Consider the following 24,870-nt stretch of genomic DNA (forward strand, 5'->3'; position numbering starts at 1 on the left):
GGCAGAGTAGATTTAACATAATTCTTAAGGGGCCTAGGATTTTCAGAATGGTCAATGAGAAATGGCTTCTACTTAAAGCCACTAGCTACTTTAGCCCCTAACAAGAGACTCAGCCTGTTCTATGAAGCCTTGAAGCCAGGCATTGACTTCTTTCCAGGTATGGAAGTCCTAGATGGCATCTTCTTCCAATAGAAGGCTGTTTTGTGTATCTTAAAAATCTGTTGTTTAGTATAGCCACCTTCATTAATTATCTTAGCTAGATCTTATAATTCACCACAGCTTCTATATCAGCACTTGCTGCTTCACCTTGCACTTTTTTTTTTTTTTAATGGAGAAAACTTCTTCCCTTAAACCTGATGAAACAAACTCTGTTGCTCCAAACTTATTTTTGCAGCTTCCTTACTTCTCCCAACCTTCAGAGAATTTAAGGCCTTATTCTCTGGATTAGGCTATGGCTTAAGGGGATGTTGTGGCTGGTTTGATCTTCCATCCAGACCACTACAACTTTTTCCATATCAGCAATATGGCTGTTTTGCTTTCTTATTTTTTTTTAATTTTTAGTATTTTTTATTTTTTTATTTTATTATGTTAATCGCCATACATTACATCATTAGTTTTTGATGCTTTCTTATAATACATGTGTTCACTGGAGTAGCACTTTTAATTCCTTCAAGAATTTTTTCTTTCACAACTTGGCTGTTTGGCACAAGAAGCCTAGCTTTTGGCCTTTCTCAGCTTTTGACAAACTTTCCTCACTAAGCTTAATCATTTCTAGCTTTTGATTCGAAGTGAGAGACGTGTGACTCTTCCTTTCACTTGAACACTTAGAGGCCATTGTAGAGTTATTAATTTGTTCTAATTTCAATGTTATTGTGTCTCAGGGAATAGGGAGGCCCAAGAAGAGGGACAGAGACAGGGAAACAACCAGTGGGTGGAGCAGTCAGAACACACACATTTATGTATTGTTTGCCATCTTATATGGGCATGGTTTGTGGCACCCTAAAACTATTACAATTGTAACATTAAAAAAAACATTATTTGAATTCTTTTAGCGTGCTTTCTTTACTGCCTAGTTGCTTGGAGGCCCCACTACACCCTACTGTCATTACACCTATGTTTAAAACTCCTTTTCTACACAGCGCCCTGCTCCTGGTCGTTGTATCTGTCCAAATATATATCTAGCTCAGTCATCTTAGAACTGTTATATTTCTATAAGTGTCAAACCCTATGTTCATATATGTAAACAGGTCTTTTTTCTTGGATAGTATGAGGCAAGAAAATATATAACCAAAAAAATGGACATAATCATATTTGATCATGTTACATAAAAAGGCATGTGTTTTTCCGCAGGTAACCTTTGATGTAACTTGGTCTCCAAAGTGCAAAGACAGGTGCTATAATTATGCTGGAATTGCAGATGCTTGTGACTTTCTCTTTGTGATGTCTTATGATGAACAAAGTCAGGTCTTGTCAGAATGTATTGCAGCAGCCAATGCTCCCTATAAAGAGACATTAACTGGTAAGAATCCACAAATGATCACTTAAACAATAAGATTATTTTAGTATTTCTAAGTCATTTGTATACCTTTTCCATTTATAAAGCTTCCTTGAAACATGAATATCACTTAATTTGGAGAGCTTTCAAGTTTACACGTTCTAAAGTTTTCACTTAATTCTTTTAAAAATCTTGTGGGATAGGTGTATTATTAATCCTCTATTATAGATCAGATGATGAGCGTTAAGTTCTCATTGCACTGCTTATATTAAGGTATTATTTAGTTGGGACTCAAGCAGCTGACTATTAACTTCAAGTCAACACTCTTGTCCCAAAATTACATGAAGGAGATATTTGTTTTTCTAGAATTTGACAGGATATTTTTGCTGAAATAACCATTAAATAATTTAATAGCTAAGATAGTTATAATGTGAGTACCTACTATGCATGATTGATAGAGGACTGTCTTACTTGGCATTTATTATTAGTGCCCATGCTATATTAAAAATGATGTCACTTCTGTCATTCATATGATGTGGGCTTTGCATTAGCCTTTCTGAAGTTTGGTTTGTATCCCATCAGCCAACTGAATAAACAATTGCTTGCTATCTTTTGGACTCAAGTGAAATTTTCTGGGATAATTGGCCCTGATTTAAGTGTTGATTAATAAAAACCTTTTAATTTAGAGATAAAGTCTTAAAGTCTTAAAACCTAGCCTTATCACATCCAAGTTAACAGTCTGATCATATGCATATGCTATTTAAAAATAAAATAAATGTTACAGTTACAAAGCAATTATTTAATCCAGTGTTCCCAAACTATTTCATAAAGGAGATGATAACTATTCTATCAATAAAAGGCTCATTATCAACTATGTTTGAGACCTGGATATTTAATAGTACATAATTAACTTTAAAGGCTCTGAAAAACAAATTTACTTAAACATTCTAGATAATCTTGCAATATCTTTTGGTGGGAAAACATATTTTGCATTGGGCACAAAAGGGAATGACCAGGAATTTGTTCATTTTTCTCATTGCCATAACTACAGATTGAGGGGACATTTCTTGTCCCTCGCTGTAATTCTAGAAAGCACAAGTGACGGGCACTTGTGTGTGCCTTCGGCTCAGGTCATGATCCTGGGGTCTTGGGATCAAGCTCAGTGGGGAGCCTGCTTCTCCCTCTCCTGCTCCCCCCCGCTTGTGCGTGCTCTCTCAAATAAATAAAATCTTAAAAAAAAAAATTCTGAGACCATCCCTGCCAGAAAGTTTATGAACTTCAGAAATCTCTGCAGTTAATAGACAAAATTAACATGCTTTCTCCTGAAATGTCATTCTTCCCAGAATTAAATTTTGTGAATTTTTTGCTTCAGTTTGATCTTTTGAATGTTTTCTATTATTCAAAAAGAAATCATTTATTAAGTGATACAGAATTTATAGTTCTTAAGGGATGATGTTTATAATGTCATGTTAGGGAAACACTGTATTAGTATTTTGCATAAATGTACCTGGTTTTTCAAACTTCAATTCTGAATGGCTGCATAGTTTGTATAAACCCATTAGAATATAAAAAGAAAAAGTTTTTTCTTTCTGCTTTTTCTGTCCCAATTTGATTAGGGTATGATGACTACATCAAGATAGGCATTAGCCCTAACAAACTTGTAATGGGTGTTCCCTGGTATGGTTATGATTATACCTGTCTAAATCTATTAGAGGTAAGTAAGGATTTTTCTTATATAATTTTTTTCTTTCTATTCTTTAAAGCCTGTTTTGTTTCATATGTAGAAGTTTGAGACTAAAAGTAGAGTTTAATTATTTAATCCCATGGAAGTTTCTGAGTGTTACATATTTTAATAATGAAATTTAACTTTTATTCTGTATAGTCAGTCTATTTATAGTATACGTTTTATTTCTAATATAGTTTTTCTGATTTGCTTAAATCTATTACACGAACATTTTTGTATTTCTAGGATTGTGTTTGTACCATTCCAAAAGTCCCTTCCTGGAGGGCTTCTTGTGGTATTACCTCAGGACGTCAGGTGCCCTATAAAATAATTATGAAGCAAGTAAATAGTTCTATTTCTGGAAGCCACTGGGATAAAGATCAGCAAGCTTCTTATTATAATTATAAAGTAAGACTTTTCACAAATTATGAACCTTTATTCTATCCATTTTCTTTTAGGGTACAATATACAGACTACTGTTTACATGAGTAAACTTGTCTAATCAAGTACTTTACTTTGCCAGTGAGGAGGTCAAGTTATAGTAATAATGGAACTGCTCTGCATGGGCCACTTGTCATTTTAGATGGTGTTATATCACAAACAGGATTTCCTTAATAGTTGATAATTATGTATGATAACTGTGGCTTTGGGCCAAAATAGGTTACTAGCTCTGTAAGCCTCCATTTCAAAGTAGCCTAAGGATTCTGATGAGGCTGTTTTATAGGGAGGCATGACGCTGAGAATAAGAAATGCATTAGTGGAAAATGGTATAAACTATGTGATAACAGAAACACTGAAGAAACACTACCTGACAGGCTTGCTCTGGTCATTTAGATAAATAGGAATTGCTATATCAAATAGGCAAAGAAAAGTTACATTTTTCATAATTGACCTCTAGCATAATAAAACTTTTCTACACCTCAAAAATCTAACTACAAATCATCTTTGAATTTACTTTGGATTTTGTCACTGTAAAAGGAGCCCTAAAATGTCATGATGTAAGTTGATTTCAGTAAGAATTTATATTCTTTAATAATCTGGTAAACATTTATATTTCATTTTAATTGTTATACAGGCATGTACATATATATCAATTACATAGAAAGCTTTGATGTAGAGCTTTCTAAATTTTCAAAATTCTATACCTATTCATTAACTAGGCTTGTAATCTATATAACTAATTAAGATCCATATTAAATTAGGGTATATTATACTCCTGTCTTTGCCAAACAGTGTAACAGTTTACACTCTGACGTACTATGTTTTTGTTGTCCCTGACTAACCTTCTTTAAAGTTTTAGAATTCAGGAAACATTTTGATAAGCCTTTGAAGGCCATTCATTTAATGGCACTTTAGACAACAATCTAGTTATAAAACTATTTTGTTTCTCTTTCATTTATTGTAAAATTCCACAGCAACCAAAATCAAATTTCTTGCTGTGACTGAAGAGAATCATTCTGCTTTCTTATGCGCTTTCATCATGCACTCAATACATATATATGCCTTAATCATGCATACGTTAATCTTACATTTACTCAGTTTTTCACCCTTCACTATTTTGAGGCATTTGAAATTTCTTAACAGTATCAAAAAGGCTCAAAGTACTTGCCACAATAGTGGCAAAATTCAGAGACCTATGACTTTGGGTTTGCCCCCAAATCTGCAAAATTAAGTTCTATAACTTGCCTTTAAATAGTTAATCACAATTTAAAGTTTTAAAGAACATGAGATATGCTTGTAGTAAATGAGTCTACTATACTTAAATATGCCACAGTTTATTCATTTACCAAGTGAATAATGTCCTTTAATCTTAGGGGACTACTCCAATTCCAGTGGTGCTACCATAAACATATTACTGGCATCCACTGACAATTGCCTTTGAAAGTTTCCCAGATGTTATATAAAAATCAGTAAATTATTTGAAATCACAGTTCATTCTATTTTTTATTTCCTATCTTTTCCCCTTTTCCTTAACCCTTTTGCCTAGTTCTTTTTATCCCTTATCCAATAGCTTACCTACCTTCTAAGAGAGACTGTGTTAGTACTAGATAGAGGCAGTTGATGCTGGGGAGGACTTTACAGGCTAGTTTATGGTTCTTAATTCTGTAAGACCTATTAAAGGAGATATTTTCCCCACCCATTACCTTTTGATTTGGCTGATTCATCATGAACAAAATCATCCGCTGAGCTCCTAACTGAGTACATTTCCAGGAACTGTAGGGAGTACCAAAAAATGCATAAGCTGGTTTTAGAGGACCATAGCAGTGATCCTCGTTAACTAGATCTGTGTATCAGAATTACCTAATGGGATGGCAAAACACAAATATATGTCCTAGTTCCAACCCTGGAATATTTTGATTAAGTAGGTTTCATGTGGGTCCCAGGAGTTTGTAATTCTTGGTTGATAATCATCAGATCAGACCAAGGAAGGAATCTTAGGGCCTGAGAACATGAAAAGGACTTTAAATACAGTACAGACTACATTACAAAGCTCATTTGTGTAATCTCTGCTGTTGTGAAAGTACCACAATCATATCTAGAAAGTATCACAAACAGAACCATGGAAGCATAAAGTACTGTGCACTAAAATTTCTATTATTTCACTGTATTCTTTTTGAATCATTGGATTTAATATTCTACTGAATAGTTTAATTTATTCTTATAGGATTCTTCTGGCCATTTTCATCAAGTGTGGTATGATAACCCTCAGAGCATTTCTTTAAAAGCGGCATACATACAAAAGCATGGCTTACGAGGCATTGGCATGTGGCACGCAAATTGTCTTGACTATTCTGGAGATGCTGTGGCCAAACAGCAAACTGAAGAAATGTGGAAAGTCTTAAAACCAAAGCTGTGACAGATAATAGTTTTGTCAAACTATTAAGATTTAGAAAAATAATCAGTATAAATCAGTTTCTTGAAGAGATAAAAATGTACACATTTTTGTCATGTCATATATTTTAGTTATTCTACTTAAAAGCAGATAAAGAAATGCTTTGGTTGTCTAAAAACAAAGGTAAGAAATCAACTTACTATATTATTTTTCTATGTTTAATACTATAATTAGGAAAAATTGTTTTCAGAATTTTATTATGCTAATTTAAAAAAAGTGGAAATTATTTGCTCAGAGTAGATTTTTAAAAACCTAGACTATGAGAAGCCATTTGCTCTATACTTTTTGTTCAATAAATTTATTTAGGTTCATCAAGCTGATGCGAAAAATTTTTCTGTTCCTGATTTCATATAGTACTCAAGTTCTCTGATGCACTTCAATTAAACTCACAAGCCTCCGGGTGGGGGGGAAAGGATTAAAATACAAGATAATATTTTGAATTAGTAGGTTAGAGCTACCTAATATTTTTCACCAAAATTATTTTTATGAAGTTAGAGGAGAAACTTTCATTTATGAACATCTATAATTTCTTAGTTTATATATGCATTTTACTTTTAATTATCTAAAGACATTGGTTTCTCAATTATTTTCTCTGCACAATTAGAATTTTTCTAAATGTACAGAGGTCTCTGTTCTCTTAGGGCAATTAAGAATATTGTGTTACACTTATATTAGTTCCTATAAACACAGATTAAAAATCTGCATCCTTGAACTCTGGGCTTACATAAATCTGTCTTCCCTGTATATTCTCTCTGCCTTCAAATTGGAATTATTGAGAATATTTCATTTCCTATTTACCCAATTATTTATGGCAGAGGAAAATTCCATAGTATCTGTTGAATTACTACTATTGTCTTTGTATTTCTAAAATTTTAAATTCTTAGATACTAATCTGTATCATAGCTCTGGATGTAAGTTCAATATCCCTATTTTATATTTCCAGATTGCTTTTAATTAAAATACAATGAACAAACTATCTCTAAGACTATTTAAAAAAGCTTCAAAACTAACTAAATAGCCACCGGTTTGCTTTTTTACATCTAATAAATATTTCCTGAAACACTTTGTAAAATCCACATGAAAAGTGAAAAATATGATTTATATAAAATATCGTGCCAAGGAGAATAATGGTTAAATTTTTTAACAAGTTTTAAATTAACATACCTAATTGAGATTGTAAAGATGTGTTAATTTTCTTCTGTGCCAGTTTAGCTTTCAATGTGCGTAAATCTGAAACTGCTTGTTTTCTCACCTATAAAAAGAATCACCTTTCAAAAATGAACTTTGATCTTACCCTTCTAAAATTGAGAGAGGCCTAATTGAATGCTGCTAGTGAAAAGAATCTAGAATTGCATTATTCAATACAGTAGCTAAATGCCACATGTAGCTACTTATAGTAACAAATCATAAAATTTAATAATCAGTTCCTCAGTTACACAACAAGCTACATTTCAAGCGCTCAATATCCTCATGTGGCTAGTGGCGGCTGTATCATTGCAGATACAGAACATTTCTATCATTGCAGAAAGTTCTGATTCTAGAAAGGGGTCATTATTCATGTCATAGAGCTATTTCTGATAAAGAAGTGAACTCCGAGCTTTTATATAATTATATATATATATGAAAATAATCAGCATGAGATAATTACCCCCAGAACGGGTAAAAAAAAAAAAAAATTAAATGGAGCTCAGAGTTCAGTGGTTTGTCAGATTTATGGATGACTCTAATATATGAAAATTACTTTTAAAATACTGAGACTATATACTGATTCAGAAGGTCCTTTTCCTTTAAATCTTAGGGAAATTCTACTAATTTTACTTTGGCCTTGTTATAACATGCACCTTTACACAGGATTTAATTCTTGCATTTTTTTCAGTCCTGCTCTTGGTTGTTAAGGTAACAATTTTAAGACAATCCTTACTATCCTTATGCTATTGATACCCAAAATTAAAACACTAAAACAACTTATTTCAAGATAAATGTTTATCTGATTAGGAAAAATGCAAATTACCTTAACTTCTATCATGAGTTTCATTTTGTCAGTATCCAGTTTTCTCTTAAGTTGGTCAATTGCATGCTGTACTTCAGTGATCTGGATTATAAGGTAATTCTGTGTGAAATACATAAAGACATCCTTATTTAGTATAACATCTATTTTTATTTTTAATTGCCTTGTAAACTACGAAGTGATAATACCAAAAAAGCAAATCATAAGAATAACCTATTGCATAAAATAAACTCATTGCTTTGGAGTAAATTTCTTATGTCTCAGGGACCACATTCTCTTCTGTTCTACTACCTTTATTCATGTTTTATAAAAATAAGTAGATATCTGTACAAGTTGCCATTAAATTAGCACCACAAAGGCAAGAACTATTACTACAAAAGGAAGATACTAGGAAAGCTTTTGAAATTGTCATTATACTTCATTAGCTGCATCAGATTAGTATTACTTAAAAATAGTTAATGAAATACTATATTTTACATAAGAAGCCTTTTTGGCTATTTTTGTTTAGAAAAGTTTATGAAGTACAGTGGTCAACAAAACTATTTGGTAAAACAAAAAATCAGCTATGCAAAATAAAAAGTATCAGCTAAAATGGACAAACCATTACTTGAACCTATTTGAGTTTTACATTAGATTTATCTAAAATGGTAAGCTTTTACTCATAGAAACAGATTTGTGGGGGTGGGTGGGTAGAGAATAGGGGGAAATGGGTGAAGTTCTGAGGGTATAATGTCCAGCATGATAACTATAGTTAAAAATATTGTATTGTGTATTTGAAAGTTGCTTAGAGAATAGACCTTAAAAGTTCTCATCACAAGAAAAATAGTTTATAACTAAACATTGTAGTAATCATTTCACAATATACACATATATCAAATCATGTTGTATACTTTATATCTAATGTTATATGCCAATTATATCTCAAGAAGACTGGGGAAAAATAAAATAGCAAACTTGTACTATTTCATCATGTCTAAAGTTAAATCCATACTTTTAATCATAATTAACATACAACCTTTTTTGGTCAACCAACAAAAATTGATAAATGGCCTCTAGAATTTATTTGTTGTATATATATGGTAGAATCACTCAATTAAAAAGTAAACTTCATATTTCTGACCTATCAAGGTTCAATACTATCAAGAAAAAAATCAATTTAATAATTTCCTTAGAATATTAATACCTTTAGATTCTGTGGGTCTTACTAACTACTCCCCAGCTAAAGAAAAGGAATGTAGTGCATACTGTTGATCCCCTGCCATATTTCATCAGGTATTCATCTCTTTTCCATAGATTCAAAGAAAGTGACCCTATCCCCAGGTACAGAGGTAGATCCCAAGTAGTCTAAGTTAGCACACAGCACTCCCTAATAACTACTATTAATCCAGGTTAGGCCTGGCTGAACCCCCATCAGGCTAAAAGAAAAATTTTATATATTCTTGTTTGGGAGGCATAGCCCTACTAGCCATTGGCAACTCTACTTGTACCATGAGGAAAAGCAGTCTTATTAAGAAGCCAACACTGAAAATAATAGGGAAGAACTATTGGAAGCGCCTAGTCTCTTTAAAGATATCATTAAGCTTCTGATTATATCTTTTCAGCACCCATTATATGAGATCATAAATTTTCGTATTGTTTAAGTCAGGTTAAGTCAAGGTTTTGTTACCTGTAGCCCAAAGCATCCTACATATGATAATACTAATAATGATAAACCATGTATTTTGAGTAGAATTCTCTAATAGGAGGGGAACACATTTAGTAATAAGTACCTTAGAGTCTGTGATGTTTGCCAGATTCTTTGGTCTCATCTTGATCTCCCTGGCTTCAAGTTGCATGAGCAGTTTTTTATAGTAAAGTTCCAAATCTTCTCGAAGTTTTGTTAAAACCTCCTCTAATGATGCTGTAATTTTCTTTGTTTCAAAGTATTTTTTCTTCCAACCATCACAGGCTACAAAAAAAAGCAGACTATAGTGTGAGTCTGACTAAAGGATTAAACTTTTCGATCTGGAAAGGACACGAGTTAATTTAAACCCTTCTACGACCCTACCCTTCTTCCCTCATTCATATGTTGAGGAAATTAAAGCAAAGACTGAAATGTTTATTAGATAAAAGGATTTGCCTTACGAATATAGTAGTGATAAACACAGGAACCAAGTTCTTTAAACTTGTAATTTCTGAAAAATCTTGATTAAAAATACTACCTATAGAAAATGTGTCTATTTTGATCACTTTTTTCCATAATCTGATTTGAAGTCATTAATTAAAATGATAAACAGAAAGGCACAATATTTTTTCAGCCCCCCAAATATGTTTTATAAAATAAGCTGATTCTGATTCATCACTTATTAAAATTATTCCAAATATATCTCCAAGCTTCTATAGGGCAGAATTTCTTAAACCTGAGCCCCTTAGTTGAGAAAATTAGAAATTAAATACTGCCAATTTAGGGAATCACTTTGACACCAAGGAGAGTCTAAATACAAACTTAACAGGAACACAAACTGTATGCTATATATCAGAATATGCATATGTTTAAAAGATTATCAAAGAAATGAAAACCCCAAATTTAAAAAGTCTATATGGTGATTTGATTAAAATTCAAGAGTTTATTTCCCTCATGCCTTATATCCAATCTCTCAGCAAGTTCTATTGGTACTATGGCCAAAATACTTCCAGCATCTGGCACATTCTACCTTCTTCAAAGTTACGTCCCTAGTCAATCCACTATCATCTATTTTTTTTTAAGATTTATCCTGAGAGCGTGCACACGTGTGTGTGCAGAGGGAGAGGGAGAAGAATCTCAAGCAGACTACCCACTGAACGCAGAGCCCAACATGGGGCTCGAGCTCACAACCCTGCGATCATGACCTGAGCTGAAATCAAGTCAGATGCTTAATTGACTGAGCCATCCAGGCACCCCACTATCATCTTCTGAAAGTACATTATGTTTCTAACTGGTCTCCCTGCTTCCATTCTTGCCCCTCTAACCGGCTATTCCATACAGCAGTCATTCTGATCTTTTAAAAATATTTTTTAAATCATATAAACCTCTAGCTTAAAAACCCAACAATGGCATCCTACCTTACTTAGAATAAAATCTAAACTTCTTGAATTGGCCTATCTGTTCCTTGCTGAGCTTTTATTTTCCTCTACATTACTCTGTATTACATTCCAGCCACACTGGCCTCCTTTCAGGTCCTTACTACTGCAACCTCATTTCCATCTCTAGACCTTGACATTTTAGTGTTCCTTCTGTTCAGACTGTTTTTTTCCCCCTCTCTTTACCTGCCTGCCTCCTTATTAATCACATCTTAATGATATCGCCTCAGTGATGCCTTCCTTGAAAACCCTAGCTAAAGCATCTCTCCTGCCCCATCACCCTTTACTATGCTTTTTTTTTTTTTTTTTTTTTTTAAATGGACTTCTGAGCTCTGGTCAGTAGCTGATATTGTCTTATTTGTTTACTGTCTGTCTCCTCCCATTAGAAGCAAGCTCCTTACGAGCAGGGCCTTGTTTATCTTGTTTGCTGCTATATCCTCAGCATTTAAAACAATGTAGGGAATGGAGCACACAACCTCAATAAATATTTGATGGCTGATACATGCCTTTTATCTTGAAACATTCCTGTTGAAATAGAAAGTGAATGATCATTCTCATTTTATAAACAGAAAAAGGGAGGCACAAAGAGGAGAAATAAGTAAAAGACTGATCTGGTATTAGAATCTTGATTTTTAGTCCATTACTCAAAATCTATGATTTTTAGTCCATTACTCAAATTTGTCTGATAAAATCACTTTTAACAGTACAAAAAAGCTGAGTCATTGCCACCATTTCCAGGATAACACTTAATATTATGAGGTGGAACCTGCAGAATTATCTCCTGAGATTGCCTATAACCTTCAGTCAGTTCTAGTACTGAAGCAATAATTTTGCTATAAATTGAGGATCCTAAAACCAGTTAATTCCATTTATACCTTTTATTCATATAATCCTCAAATACAATCCAAAATGCAGTCCTTTCAAACCCTTTAACATCTCTCAAACCATTATCCCATACTTTCTCCATTCTGGCTCATTTTTTCCATGTCTACCACTCCTAATAATACTTGTTTCTAATTCTGTTGCAGAAAACTAGCTGCTTTTCTACCTAATTTCTCTCATTCCTTCAATTCACTCATTTAGGTTAGCAAAGTAGATAGACACAGAGCACAAAATGAAGCATGTAGGGAGGACTAGGATCCAGAGATTGCTTCTAGAGTAAGTGATATCTAAGCTGAGATTGAATGACTAGTAGGAAATAGCCAGGTGAGCTGGGAAGAGGGGAGACAGAAGGAAAAGATGTAGTTGACAGAGGGAAAAACATGTCTGAAGGCCTATAGCCAAGAGGAGGCACATTTCAGATTCTAGCATACTTAACACTTTTCCTGGAAGCCTTTCTTGATCTCTTCCATCTAATTTGGGTGTTCTTCCTCTGTACTCCTCTGTGTACAATTCTGTAATTCCTTTATCATGGCATCATCAGGATGCATCATTTTTGTTTTCTTGATTATCATTTCCTCACTGGACTATAAGCTCTTTGAGGGCAGAGACAAAATTGTGTCTGCCTATTATTATCTCCTGAGTCCCTAGAACAGTGGCTAAATTCAGTAGACAATAATGAATAAACAAATAAATGAATGTCAGTTATAAAAAATTTTGAACTTAAATTTTAAAAATCTTCTGTAAAGCATGCCAGTGATAAAAGATGTAATAAACTTTACCATGATATCGCTTCAATTTGCTTTGTTCAAATAGCTTTTCAACTTTTTTTATTAGTTCTTCTCTAATTCTTTCCAGATATCGTCTTTCTTCCTTTACTTGTTTCATTTGTTCAATAATCTTCTCTCCTAAAAGGTAATAACCCATCAATGTCTAAAAGCTAAAAGCTGGGAGTGTAAAACTTAAAAGTAATTAAAATAGCAAGAGTAAATTTTACCCAAAAGTCTGTTTTTTTTGCTGCAGTATAGCATCTGCCACTATGGAAAATACTGAGGAGTCATTTCAGTTTCTAACAGAGATACATAAGGGGATTTTCAGATAAGTAAAGAATATCATATGTCTCTTCTACATTTACATATATGCGTAGAAATTAGGTAAAGTTAAAGTAGTTATGCATCTTGGTTTAATTCTTTTGGTAAATTTATCTTGGACCTAGACTTATTGTCCTTACATGAAAAATGTGTGTGTGTACACACATATATATTTAAAGATTTTATTTATTTTCAAGAGAGAGAGTGTGTGCATGAGCAGGGGCAGAGGGAGAGGGAGAGAGAAATCTCAAGCAGACTCTGCACTGAGCACAGAGCCCAATGTGGGGCTCAATCTCACAACCCTGAGGATCATGACCTGAGCTGAAATCAAGAGTTGGATGCTTAACAGACTGAGCCACCCAGGTGCCCCAACAAATGTATATTTTTAAAAGCACAAATATTAGTGATTAAACATATGCAGTAATTAACATATAATTCACATACTTTAAAATAATGTAACATTTTTGTGGTAAAATACACATAATAAAATTTACAGTTTTAACTATTTTTAAATGTACAGTTCAGTGGCATTATGTACATTCACGATGCTTTGCAGCCATCGCCACCATCTAGCTCTAGAACTTTATCTTCCCAAATTGAAACTCTGTACCCATTAGGCAATAACTTCCCATTAATAGTTAACTTTATCTCATAGAATCATCTGTACTTATAGTGTCATCATACTTACTTTCAATCTGTAATAAAGAGATATCAGTTATTCCGGGAGAAAGAGCAGGTTGACAAGGAAGTGAAGGAAAATCAATAAGATCTGGTAGGGTGATGCACTCTTTTTTACCTATCTGTAAGCAAACATGAAAATCAGTAGGATTTGGTAGGATGACACATTACTTTTCACCTATCTGTAAGCATTTGATAATTCACAACAGCAATGCATTTTTTTTTACTCATATGGTGACGAACTCCCAAATCTTTATTTATAACTATAGAGATTCTCTCTTGTGCTCCAGCTTCTCCACTCCACTATTCCTTGGATATTATACACAGGCACTTCACTTAATAGGAAAAAAAAAAAAGAATCCATTAATCCTTCCTAAACATGATTTCCTTCCAAGATTTCTTAGTTACATGTTACGATTTTAAAATTTTTCTAAGATGACTATTGATTTTTTTAAAATTGGGTCAACTTTGATAATTTATATCTGCTTTGAAAATTAGAATATGTATTACATTTTCAAATTTTAGCATATATTTTATTCTCATATATTTTATCTGCTCTGTATTTGTTTGTATCACCTTTACCTTTCCTAACTTTTGTGTTACCACCCTTTTACGATAAACTACCTTAAGCCTTACCAATGTTGATGTTTCTCTCACTAGCACTTCATAGATCTTGAGCTGTTTTCAATTCTGCTAGGTTTTTTACTTCTGTAACTTCTTAGTTTCTTCTTCTATCTTCATTAAATCCTTACCCCTTTGTTTTATTGTTCTTTTCCTAGTTTTTAATGTTCAGGTTCCAATAAGATAATGGCAACCACCTAAATTACAATCTCTCCATATATCTTCCCAATTACTATAAAAGGAAAGCAAATAAAATTACCCATAATTTATGTCTACAGCATAACTAGGACACAGACTCCTTTAATCTACACATACTTTACTTTACATATAAGTGGGGAAATAAACACCCTAGACTAGCAGAGTGTGCTCAGGAGCCCACCTACAAGCATATGTGGACTGTGCATTAGAGATTGCTATACAAAGATAACACAATAAACAACCATGATTTAGTCTAGAAGGAGAGGGCCCCACATGCACAGAAGAAATACTGAGAGTAAGGATAAGATCTTGTAAGTCAGAGCACTTTTGATGAGGAGGCCAAAAGAAACGGATTATAAAATGTAGGGGGCCAGAGGTGGTAATCATGGGAAGACAGCTTCTAGAGACAGAAAAATACTTTGGAAGAGGTGTTCCCTAGGGCCAGGTGGTAAGAGAAAAGAAGAAAGTGGCCAAGATAACAGCTCTGCTGAATTAAATTAGTAGAAGAGAATTCAAAGAAGATAGACACCAAAGACCCCATTTAAGAAATAAATAGCTGCATTTCGCTATATCAACAGAAGAGGGAGCTCCTTATCTTAAAAGCAAAAGAACCACCAAACCACCACTCCCTGTTCCTCTGTAAGAACACCTGTTATTATTACTTATATGGAGAAATCCAACACAAGTAAACATAATACAAAATAATCTAGCATCCACACAAATTTACTTTTTAAAAACCCTCAAAACAGAACTAAGACAAAACAGGCAGCCATGAAGCAGAGAAAGACTTAACAATACTTCCAATATAGATTAAATGTAATTAAGCAAGCATTTGTAGATACCAACAACACAATAAATCAGGAATTTTAAAACTCAGAATAAAATAGGAAAAACAACAGGAAGATATGAAATGAAAGTTGGCTAAACTGAAGAAAGAAATTAAGGGAAAAACAAAATTGTTTCACAAATGAATAAATTAGCACGTATCCAAGAAGGAACAAATATGGCGAAAAAAAGGATAGTGGAGAATACAAATAAAAAGAGCAAAGAAAATGAAACACAAAAATATAGTAAAATATATCTATTTTACTATTTTTATTTATATCTATTTTAGAGAAAGTAACATATATAAAAGGTAAAGAAAAAAAGAAAACAATAGAATGGATCTACTAACTGAATTGTTTTCTGAAATTATAATTTTAGAAAACATTCCTGAAATAAAGAAGTCCTAATTTTCACACTGCAAGGATCCACTGTGTACCCAGAAAAACCTGACCTAGAATTCTCAATTGAGATACAGTCTGGTAAAACTAGTACCCATTAAAGGACTCCTCTGGCCTTCTAGACAAATATAGGCAAGCTAGTGTACAAAGAAAAGAAAACAAGGCACCACACTTATTAGTAACATATATAAAACAAGACATCAGTAGAGCAACATTTCAAAGAAACTGAAAGGAAAAAAGAACAAGCTATCCTTCAGGTAACAAAATTCTATAGCGGGGATTAACAAATTTTGTAAAGGGCCAGAGAGTAAATAATTTAGGCTTTGTGGGCCACATATGGTCTTTGTCATGATTCTTCTTTTTTTCAATTCCTTAAAAATGTAGAAAACACTCTTAGGTCCAAGGCCTTACAAAACAGTCTGCAGGCCCTAGTTTGCTTAACTCTGCTCTAGACAAAGTTTTAAATGTGGAAGAAGAGAATATTATAGTGAGGTGCTCTTTTAAATTGAGCTTAATCCAACGAAGAGATGATTGAAAAATCTGCAAAAGAACTGGCAGTAAGTGTTGAATATATTTAATTACAGATCTGAGACTAAAACAAAAGCTGAGGGGGTAAGACTAGAAGTATGGTATATAAATGTTATATTCTTTGACACAGTAGAAATAACACAATTAAAAATACATGAAAGAAGAAAGGAGATTTTTTTGATCCCCCTGAATATAACAGGTAGGAGTCAGTGGATAATTTTAGAGGTAACAAAAGCGGAAGCATACATTTTTAAAAAAGGAAAAAGACTAAGAATACTAGTATAAATGTATTAGTGTAAAGGTAAGCACTAGAACAAAAATACAACCTTCCTAAAACGAGGAGGGGGTGAAAGTACAAATAAACTACACAGTAACTCACAGTAACTGTAACATAAAATAAAATGACAAATCTCAGGACAAACACATCAGTCCTATCAATAACATAAGCAGACATAACTCACCTATTAAATGAAAAATATTTTCAGACTGTCTCACAAAGCAAAACCCAACTCTATCTAAGCTGTACATATAAGACATACCTAGGGGTGCCTGGGTGGCTTAGTCAGTTAAGCGTCTGCCTCCTTTCAGGTCATGATCTCATGGTCCTGGAATCAAGCCCTGTATCGGGCTCCCTGCTCACCAGGGAGTCTGCTTGTCCCTCTCCCTTTGCTCCTCACCCCAGCTCATGCTCGCTCTCTCTTGCTCTGCTCTCTCTCTCAAATAAATAAATAAATAAATAAAAATCTTAAAAAAAGACATACCTAAAACAAAGCAATTCAGAAAGGCTGGATAAAAAGTGGGGAAGGAAGATGAGGGTATGCCAAATAAATGTATACAAAAAGAAAGCAGGTTAGTATCTTGATTTGCAATAAAGAAGAATTTGGGCCAAAAAAAAGCATTAAAAGGGTCAAAAAAGTGCAAAAGTGATTCTAGTATTCACATAAGAACTTCGTGCCAAATAACATACAGAAATCTAAATAAATCAGAAACCACAGGAGATGTAAGGATAAACAGTAACACACTAATAATAGGAGATTCTAATATACCATTCTCAGTCTAAGACATAGCAAGAGAAAATAATATGGATATGGAAAAAATAAGGATATGGAATACTTAAGGCATTCAGCAAGGTAGACTATAGACAAGGCACAGAGTAGAAGATACTTGCAACATACATAAGCATCAAAGAAATATCTTTAGAGTACTTAAAAAAATTATACTAATCAGAAACATATAGCAAACAACTCAAAAGAAACACTTGAAAAGGTACTTTCAAAAGGTTACCAAAATGGAGTCCATAAAAATATTAAAACATGACCAACTTTATGGATAATCTGAGAAATTAAAATTCAAACCATGGATAGCATTAAGCATCCACTAGACTGACAAAAATTTTAAAGCATGAAGATAGCATGTTTTATTAATATCCAGCAACAACAGAACAATTATTTGCTGAAGATGATGTTCCTTTTGCTCCAAAACCCAAGGGCTCTGAGCTGTGATCCCCCTCCTAGGGCTTGTCTCAGACTCCATTCAGCAGTCCAATCTACTACACATCAGGCAGCACTGTATGCGCTGGCCGTTAAAACACAAGTGGCAACACTGCTTGCAATCTCTCTCAGATCACCCTTTGAACCTTCTCTTGCTTTGGGCCCAAAGTTGGCGTCTTTTAGATTACTTGATTAAAAACAAAAAACAAAACAAAAAATCTGAAGCAGCACATCCAAATGTGGCAAATCTTTCTCCAAATTCAAGAGGTCCATCAAATGACTCATTCTCAGTGATAACTAGGGCAAGATATACTAACCTAGCTTTCACTTAAAGGGCGTACCTCAACACGTCCCACCCATACCATGGAACACCCAAAAATTTCACTGAAATGGTAAGCTCCTGAATTTTCTTGAGGCTTATCTCCCATCCTATAACCTTGAATATTTTAAGCTGCAGTTTTGTTTCAATTTAAGTATAAATGTTGTTGCAATACTGCATTTAAACAAAAACTTTAAAATCATACCTGATTGTCCTCTGTTCTAATGATATTAACTCCATCATCTTCATTTTTCCAAAGAAATTGACTTAAAGGGAATGACAGATTTGAAAATCATATTAAAAAAAGATTCCATGAATATTATTCATTTTATATATCTTATTTGATATTCTATAAACACAAATGTAACAGTAAAACCTTTTAAAAAGCCTGAGACCATAGCATATTATTTTTCAAACTCATTAATGATCAACATAAACTACATTTAGTTTGAATAAGAAAATCATATTCAATTATATTACAGCTAAATTCAAATCACATTGCAATGTCTATAGCAAAGTAAAATAAAAATTTTGGAAACATATTTGGTTTGTAGTTCTTTTGAGAATGATTGTTTATAAAATCCCTTATCTTAACTTCAAAAGATTATATGCAAAACTGTTGTCTAAATACTATAATTCTGAATGAAATGATTCCATATGAAGCTCAAGCACACTGGTTAGTTTACCCATAACCAAGAATCTAAGTGAGGCAGAAAAATTCTAATAAAGGCAAATAAAGACAAATTTTTCTGTCATTACTCTGCCCTTGATGATAAAATAATTACAATGGAAATAAATTTAAGGGATAAATTATTCATTATATTAGAGAGGAATGTTCGTATATAACAGTAGAGATTAGAATCAAGGTCATTTTAACTAAAAATATCACTAATTTCACTCATATGTTTGTTCTAATTAGAAGCCCTTATAGGGCGCCTGGGTGGCTCAGTCGGTTAAGCGACTGCCTTCGGCTCAGGTCATGATCCCAGGGTCCTGGGATCGAGTCCCACATCGGGCTCCCTGCTCTGCGGGGAGCCTGCTTCTCCCTCTCCCACTCCCCCTGCTTGTGTTCCCTCTCTCGCTGTGTCTCTGTCAAATAAATAAAATCTTTAAAAAAAAAAAAAAAAAAAAAAGAAGTCCTTATAAAAGTACCCTGGATATCTCACTCTTTCTTATAGACTATGATATGTGGAATCAACATCTAAACTAATTACCTTTTTTTGTTGCTAAAATAATCACTATTTGATTCTCCCAATGATCCTGGAACTTCAGAATTTCCAATTTGATTTTTTCCAGTCTGGTTTTCTTTTGGAGTGGCTTTTCCCCCAGCTGATGTTGCTGTTCATCCATGGCAAATAAAGTTCATAATATTAAGAAAATAGTAAAATAAAATTTCATACAAATATATATATATATGTACATACTATAATCTTGTCCCATGTTTCAGAATCTCCATGGACTCTACAATTCATGATATAAGGCAACAATTTCCAAAGTGAATTTCATGAAACAGTTTATGTGAAGAATTCTTTGGTCAATTCAGTTTGAGAAAAAACGAATACCAGGAATATACACCGCCCCCCCCCACACCCCCTGCAGGATTTCTCTGTTTTTATGTACAATGTGAATCTGCAAGATGGGGGTAAGTTAGGTTTTATTCAAACTTAATTGTCTTCAGAAAGTTTTGCCAAAAGCATCTTTTGAAACTGTATTGAGGAAATTTCCTTGGAAAATGCTGGTATAAATACAGAGCATATAATGTCATTTGTTATTTCACATACATTTCTATTTATAAAACCTCCCTTCATTTTAACAAAATTTCCCCATATAGGAAAACTATGCAATGTCTTTAAAATGTTAACATTGATGTTCTATATGATCTATATGAACAAAAGATCCATGAACCTGGCAGTGTTAATGCAGATATTTTTCCTGTGGATAAATCAAATTTTTTAATTTAGAAAAAATTAATGAGTCATGTTAATAATTGAAAAATCATTTATAAGCGTTGCCACAAAATTTTGCAACTTGAAGCTCATACTGATTTTAGTCTAGTAGCTACATTTCCCAGCTGGTACATTTGAAATAGTTTTTTTAGAACAACAAACAGGGATTTTCTAAACGATATATATGACGCAAAATGAACAAAACCCAGATATATCAGCTATTTAAAAGCTAATAGTAAAATACCATCCCCCCACCCACCCAAAGAAACAACAATGCAAAATTCAGATTTTGAGTAATTGTGATAGGGATATGGCACATGTATCTCGTTCCTAGTAACAGCTTAGAGCATGATGACTGCACCATTCAATACCTCTGCAATTTAATGACATAAAGAAAGGTCTATTCACTTTTTAAAAAATCGTAATAGTGTTTTGAGAGCTATAGTAATATATGCACAAAATGTTATAGATTCAGAGAAGAGGAAGTGATAACTGTGAAACTATGTTTTGAACTGTGAGATGTTTGCCTGACAAAGAGAGTAAGAAGAATTTAAGCAAAGAAAATGGCATTTGCAAGATACGGAGTACTAAAATATGCCTCATTTTTGACAATAGTGAAAAGTTCAGTATGACTCTAGCACAGTGTTATAAATAAAGCATGGGCTTTAGTCAAACACGGCACTGTCACAGCAGGTGTTACTTCTCTAACCCAAGTTTTCTTATCTCTAAAATGGCAGAGTACATGTCAAGCACGCAGCACAGCACCCAATCCTCAGGAGTCTCTTGACTTCAAGTTCTGATTTCAGTTCCACTGCATTTCATAGTTCAGGTCTTTATTACCTCAGTCTATTCTCCATAATGTAACGTAAGTTGTTTTTCCAGAACTGAAATCCAATCATGTTACTCCCATTAAAACAAAGCAGGAAAGAATATCCAATGGAAAAAGTCTCTTCAACAAATGGTGTTGGGAAAATTGGACAGCCACATGCAGAAGAATGAAACTGGACCACTTTCTTACACCATACACAAAAATACATTCAAAATGTATGAAAGACCTAAATGTGAGACAGGAAATCATCAAAATCTTAGAGGAGAACACAGGCAACAACCTCTATGACACCAGCCATAGTGACTTCTTACTAGATATGTCTCTGGAGGCTAGGGAAACAAACAAAAAGAACAATCGGGATTTCATCAAGATGAAAGCCTTCCACACAGTGAAGGAAACAATCAAAACTAAAAGGCAACCTTTGGAATAGAAGAAGATATTTGAAAATGACATACCTGATAAAGGGTTAGTGTTCAAAATCTATAAAGAACTTATTAAACTCAACACCTAAAAAATAAATAATCCAGTTGAGAAATGGGCAGAAGACATGAATAGACACTTTTCCAAAAAAGACATACAGATGGCCAAGAGACACATGAAAATATGCTCAACATCACTGATCATCGGGAAATACAAATCAAAACTACAATGAGATATCACCTCACTCCTGTCAGAATGGCTAAAATCAACAACACAGGAAACAGATGTTAGCAAGAATGTGGAGAAAGGGGAACCCTCTTACACTTTTGGTGGGAATGCAAGCTGGTGCAGCCACTCTGGAAGACAGTATAGAGGTTCCTCAAAACATTAAAAATAGAACTACCCTACGATCCAGCAATTGTACCACTAGGAATTTACCCAAAGGATACAAAAATACTCATTCGAAGGGACACACGCACCACGATGTTTATATGCTTATAGCAGCATTATCAACAAGAGCCCAACTGTGGAAAGAGCCCAAATGTCCATCGACTTATGAATGGATAAAGAAGTTGTGGTGTGTGTGTGTGTGTGTGTGTGTGTGTGTGTGTGTGATGGAATATTACTCAGCCATCAAAAAGAATGAAATCTTGCCATTTGCAACAACGTGGATGGAGCTGGAGTGTATTATGCTAGGTGAAATAAGTCAGAGAAAGAAAAATAACATATGATTTCACTCATATGTGGAATTTAAGAAATGAAACATATAATAATGGCGGGGGGAAGGCAAACAAATCATAAAACAGACTCTTAACAACAGAGAACAATCTGAGGGTTGCTGGAGGGAAGGTGGATGGAGGGATGGGTTAAATGGTGATGGGTATTAAGGCAGGCCCTTGTGATGAGCACTGGGTGTTATACATAAGTGATGAATCACTAAATTCTACTCCTGAGATTAATATTACACTGTATGTTAACTAACTGGAATTTTTTTTATTTTTTAAATTTTATTGTTATGTTAATCACCATATATTACATCATTAGTTTTTGATGTAGTGTTCCATGATTCATTGTTTGCGTATAACACCCAGTGCTCCATTCAGTATGTGCCCTCTTTAATACCCATCACCAGGCTAACCCATCCCCCCACCCCCCTCCCCTCTAGAACCCTCAGTTTGTTTCTCAGAGTCTATAGTCTCTCATGGTTCGTCTCCCCCTCCGATTCCCCCCCTTCATTTTTCTCTTCCTACTATCATCTTCTTTTTTTTTTAAAACATATAATGTATTATTTGTTTCAGAGGTACAGGTCTGTGATTCAACAGTCTTACACAATTCACAGCGCTCACCCTAGCACATACCCTCCCCAATGTCTATCACCCAGCCACCCCATCCCTCCCACCCCCCAACTAACTGGAATTTAAATAAAAACTTGAAATAAACACAAGCTCAGATGGCTTCTCATTGCCTAAAAATTCCTTAGTTTTGGAACCAAGGCTCTTGCAGTTCAAGTCCCTACCTACCTCTCCAGTTGTGCTTCATGGTACTTCTTCCTCCCCTTCTACCCCCAAACTATAGTAGTAGTAGTAGTAGTAGAAGTAGTAGTAGTAGTAGTAGTAGTAGTAGTAATGACAATAGCTAAAAGTTACCGAACCAACTACCACATTAAGCAAATCCTGAAAGCTCCATTCATATCATGATCTCTGTAAAGGAAGCCTCCTGGCATTAGGCAGTGAACAATCTGCATGGCCAAACATTTGCAACCCTGGGTTTGCAACCCTGGGTTTGAAGTCAGAATACAAAGTGTTCTCTATATCATCTTAAAGAACTTGGACTTTAAGTAGTAATTAATGAGTCTTTCAAAGGTTTTCAAGCAGGGAGATAAATAATCCAGCCTGTAACAAGAAGAATGATGCTGACTACGTTCTGGAGAACAGACTGGAAAGCAGATTATAAGCAAGGAGGCTACAAAATGGTTTTCAAGGTTCCTTTACTCTAACAATCTATTATTCTACAGTGAGGAATATTTCAAAGCTTAAAGTCTGAACAACTAGAAGAATGATGAAACCAAAGAAGTCAAAAAAGTATACTTGTTTGGGGGCAACAGTAGAGTCAAGTATTAAACACATTAAACACAAAAATGTAGAGGTGTGCAGCACAGACCCATGGGAAAGAACAGAAGATATCTAATGGAAGGGAATACCCATTTCAATATGAAAATGAGTAAAGCATTACTCTTGTCTCCTTCATTAAAGGACTTGTAAAACACACTATGCACATTCTTAACAGCTATATTTAATAATATCATAATGTTAGACCTCAGATATTTTGCATTCTCATGCACCACAAAAGAGTAATTTGGCATTTTTAAGAAACTGCACAACAACCAACATATGGAAAAAAATTAAGGAACTTTATCTCACATCACATGTAAAAATTAGTTCCTGGTAGATTAATAAACTAAATTGGAAAAGGAAACCACAAAATGTTACATCTCAGGGCAGAAAAGGGATTTTTTAAAAAGACATAACTACCCATAAATAAAAATGCCAATAAACTTGATGATATTAAAATTTAAGAACTGCAGTTCCATTTCTGCTTAGGATTATAGAAAGATGAAACAGTGCTCCCACTTGAACAAAGAGAAAAAGGTAAATAACCTATAAAATAATAACTTTTCTTGAACTCATTAGAGAATTATAGTTGCAAGGAGCTGAATTCCAATTCCCTCCTAGGAGAAAATTGTTTCATCTTTGGCAGACCACAGGAGGAAGGAGTAACTACTATTAAAAGAAATAAGACGAAAACAGCTAAAATTTAAAGGAATTCTAAAGGCCAATGTAGGCTAGCAGGATAGTTTAGAATCTCTGGAATCCTCAAACACAAAGGAAAGTCAATACTTAATAGCAAGCTCCTTTCCATGTGCCTGTATCATACTTACAGGAAAGACTGGGGGTAGAGCCGGAGACCTGAAAGAGCCATCATTGGCACATAGGAGAGAAACCCCTTCACACAAAGCAAGACTTAAGCCACTGCGGGGAGGAATAGGAAACTCTCCCATCTCAGAATCCACACAAAAACCTATTGGCTCTCATGGAGGAACTGAGGCAAAAGCCATCAGCTCTAAAGGGGAAAGCAGGTGACTCTCCTTCCAACAATATTAGCTTTGAAAAGTCTTATCACTGGGGAGGGGGTAGGAAACCCTCTCATCACCAGTCAGAGGCAAGGCCTAAAGGAAGGGTAGAAGCAAAAGCTGTAAGGATCATCTCGGGCCCAGGATCATGCACTGATACAAAGCATAGGTTTACTACCACTGGGTGGGGGGAAAAACTCTCCTAAATATAAAAAGTCATTCTTTCCCTTACTTTTAATTTCTTTAAAGATAACTAACAACGTAAAGTAAAAATGGTAAAAATTTATTGTGGAGTTATAC

General features: G+C 34.1%; 2 protein-coding genes across 16 annotated transcripts in view; one reads left to right on the top strand and one right to left on the bottom strand.

The window, feature by feature from the left end:
* The window catches only part of CTBS (chitobiase), a 63,385-nt gene extending 56,873 nt beyond the window's left edge, over positions 1-6,512 (top strand). For all 11 annotated transcript variants that reach the window (XM_078072831.1, XM_078072829.1, XM_078072821.1 and 8 more), the window contains 4 exons: positions 1,351-1,519; positions 3,112-3,209; positions 3,465-3,626; positions 5,884-6,512. In XM_078072831.1, the coding sequence (XP_077928957.1) occupies positions 1,351-1,519; positions 3,112-3,209; positions 3,465-3,626; positions 5,884-6,075 (621 nt within the window). In that variant the 3' untranslated portion in view covers positions 6,076-6,512. The remainder of the gene's footprint in view (positions 1-1,350; positions 1,520-3,111; positions 3,210-3,464; positions 3,627-5,883) is intronic.
* The window catches only part of SPATA1 (spermatogenesis associated 1), a 49,885-nt gene continuing 25,943 nt past the window's right edge, over positions 929-24,870 (bottom strand). The window contains exons 7-16 of one of the 5 annotated variants that reach the window (XR_013448102.1): positions 19,460-19,583; positions 18,451-18,511; positions 13,877-13,988; positions 12,880-13,005; positions 9,889-10,067; positions 8,123-8,221; positions 7,276-7,363; positions 5,520-5,660; positions 5,363-5,432; positions 929-1,499 (exon numbers count right to left, since the gene is read on the bottom strand). Coding sequence is in view for 4 of the 5 variants with exons in the window: in XM_078072817.1 (XP_077928943.1) it covers positions 1,471-1,499; positions 7,276-7,363; positions 8,123-8,221; positions 9,889-10,067; positions 12,880-13,005; positions 13,877-13,988; positions 18,451-18,511; positions 19,460-19,583 (818 nt within the window). In the remaining variant the exon portion in view is untranslated. The remainder of the gene's footprint in view (positions 1,500-5,362; positions 5,433-5,519; positions 5,661-7,275; positions 7,364-8,122; positions 8,222-9,888; positions 10,068-12,879; positions 13,006-13,876; positions 13,989-18,450; positions 18,512-19,459; positions 19,584-24,870) is intronic. The other 4 variants (XM_078072818.1, XM_078072819.1, XM_078072817.1 and 1 more) reach the window with 4 other exon arrangements.

Source organism: Halichoerus grypus, chromosome 5 (assembly GCF_964656455.1).
Source record: "Halichoerus grypus chromosome 5, mHalGry1.hap1.1, whole genome shotgun sequence".
NCBI lineage: Eukaryota > Metazoa > Chordata > Mammalia > Carnivora > Phocidae > Halichoerus > Halichoerus grypus.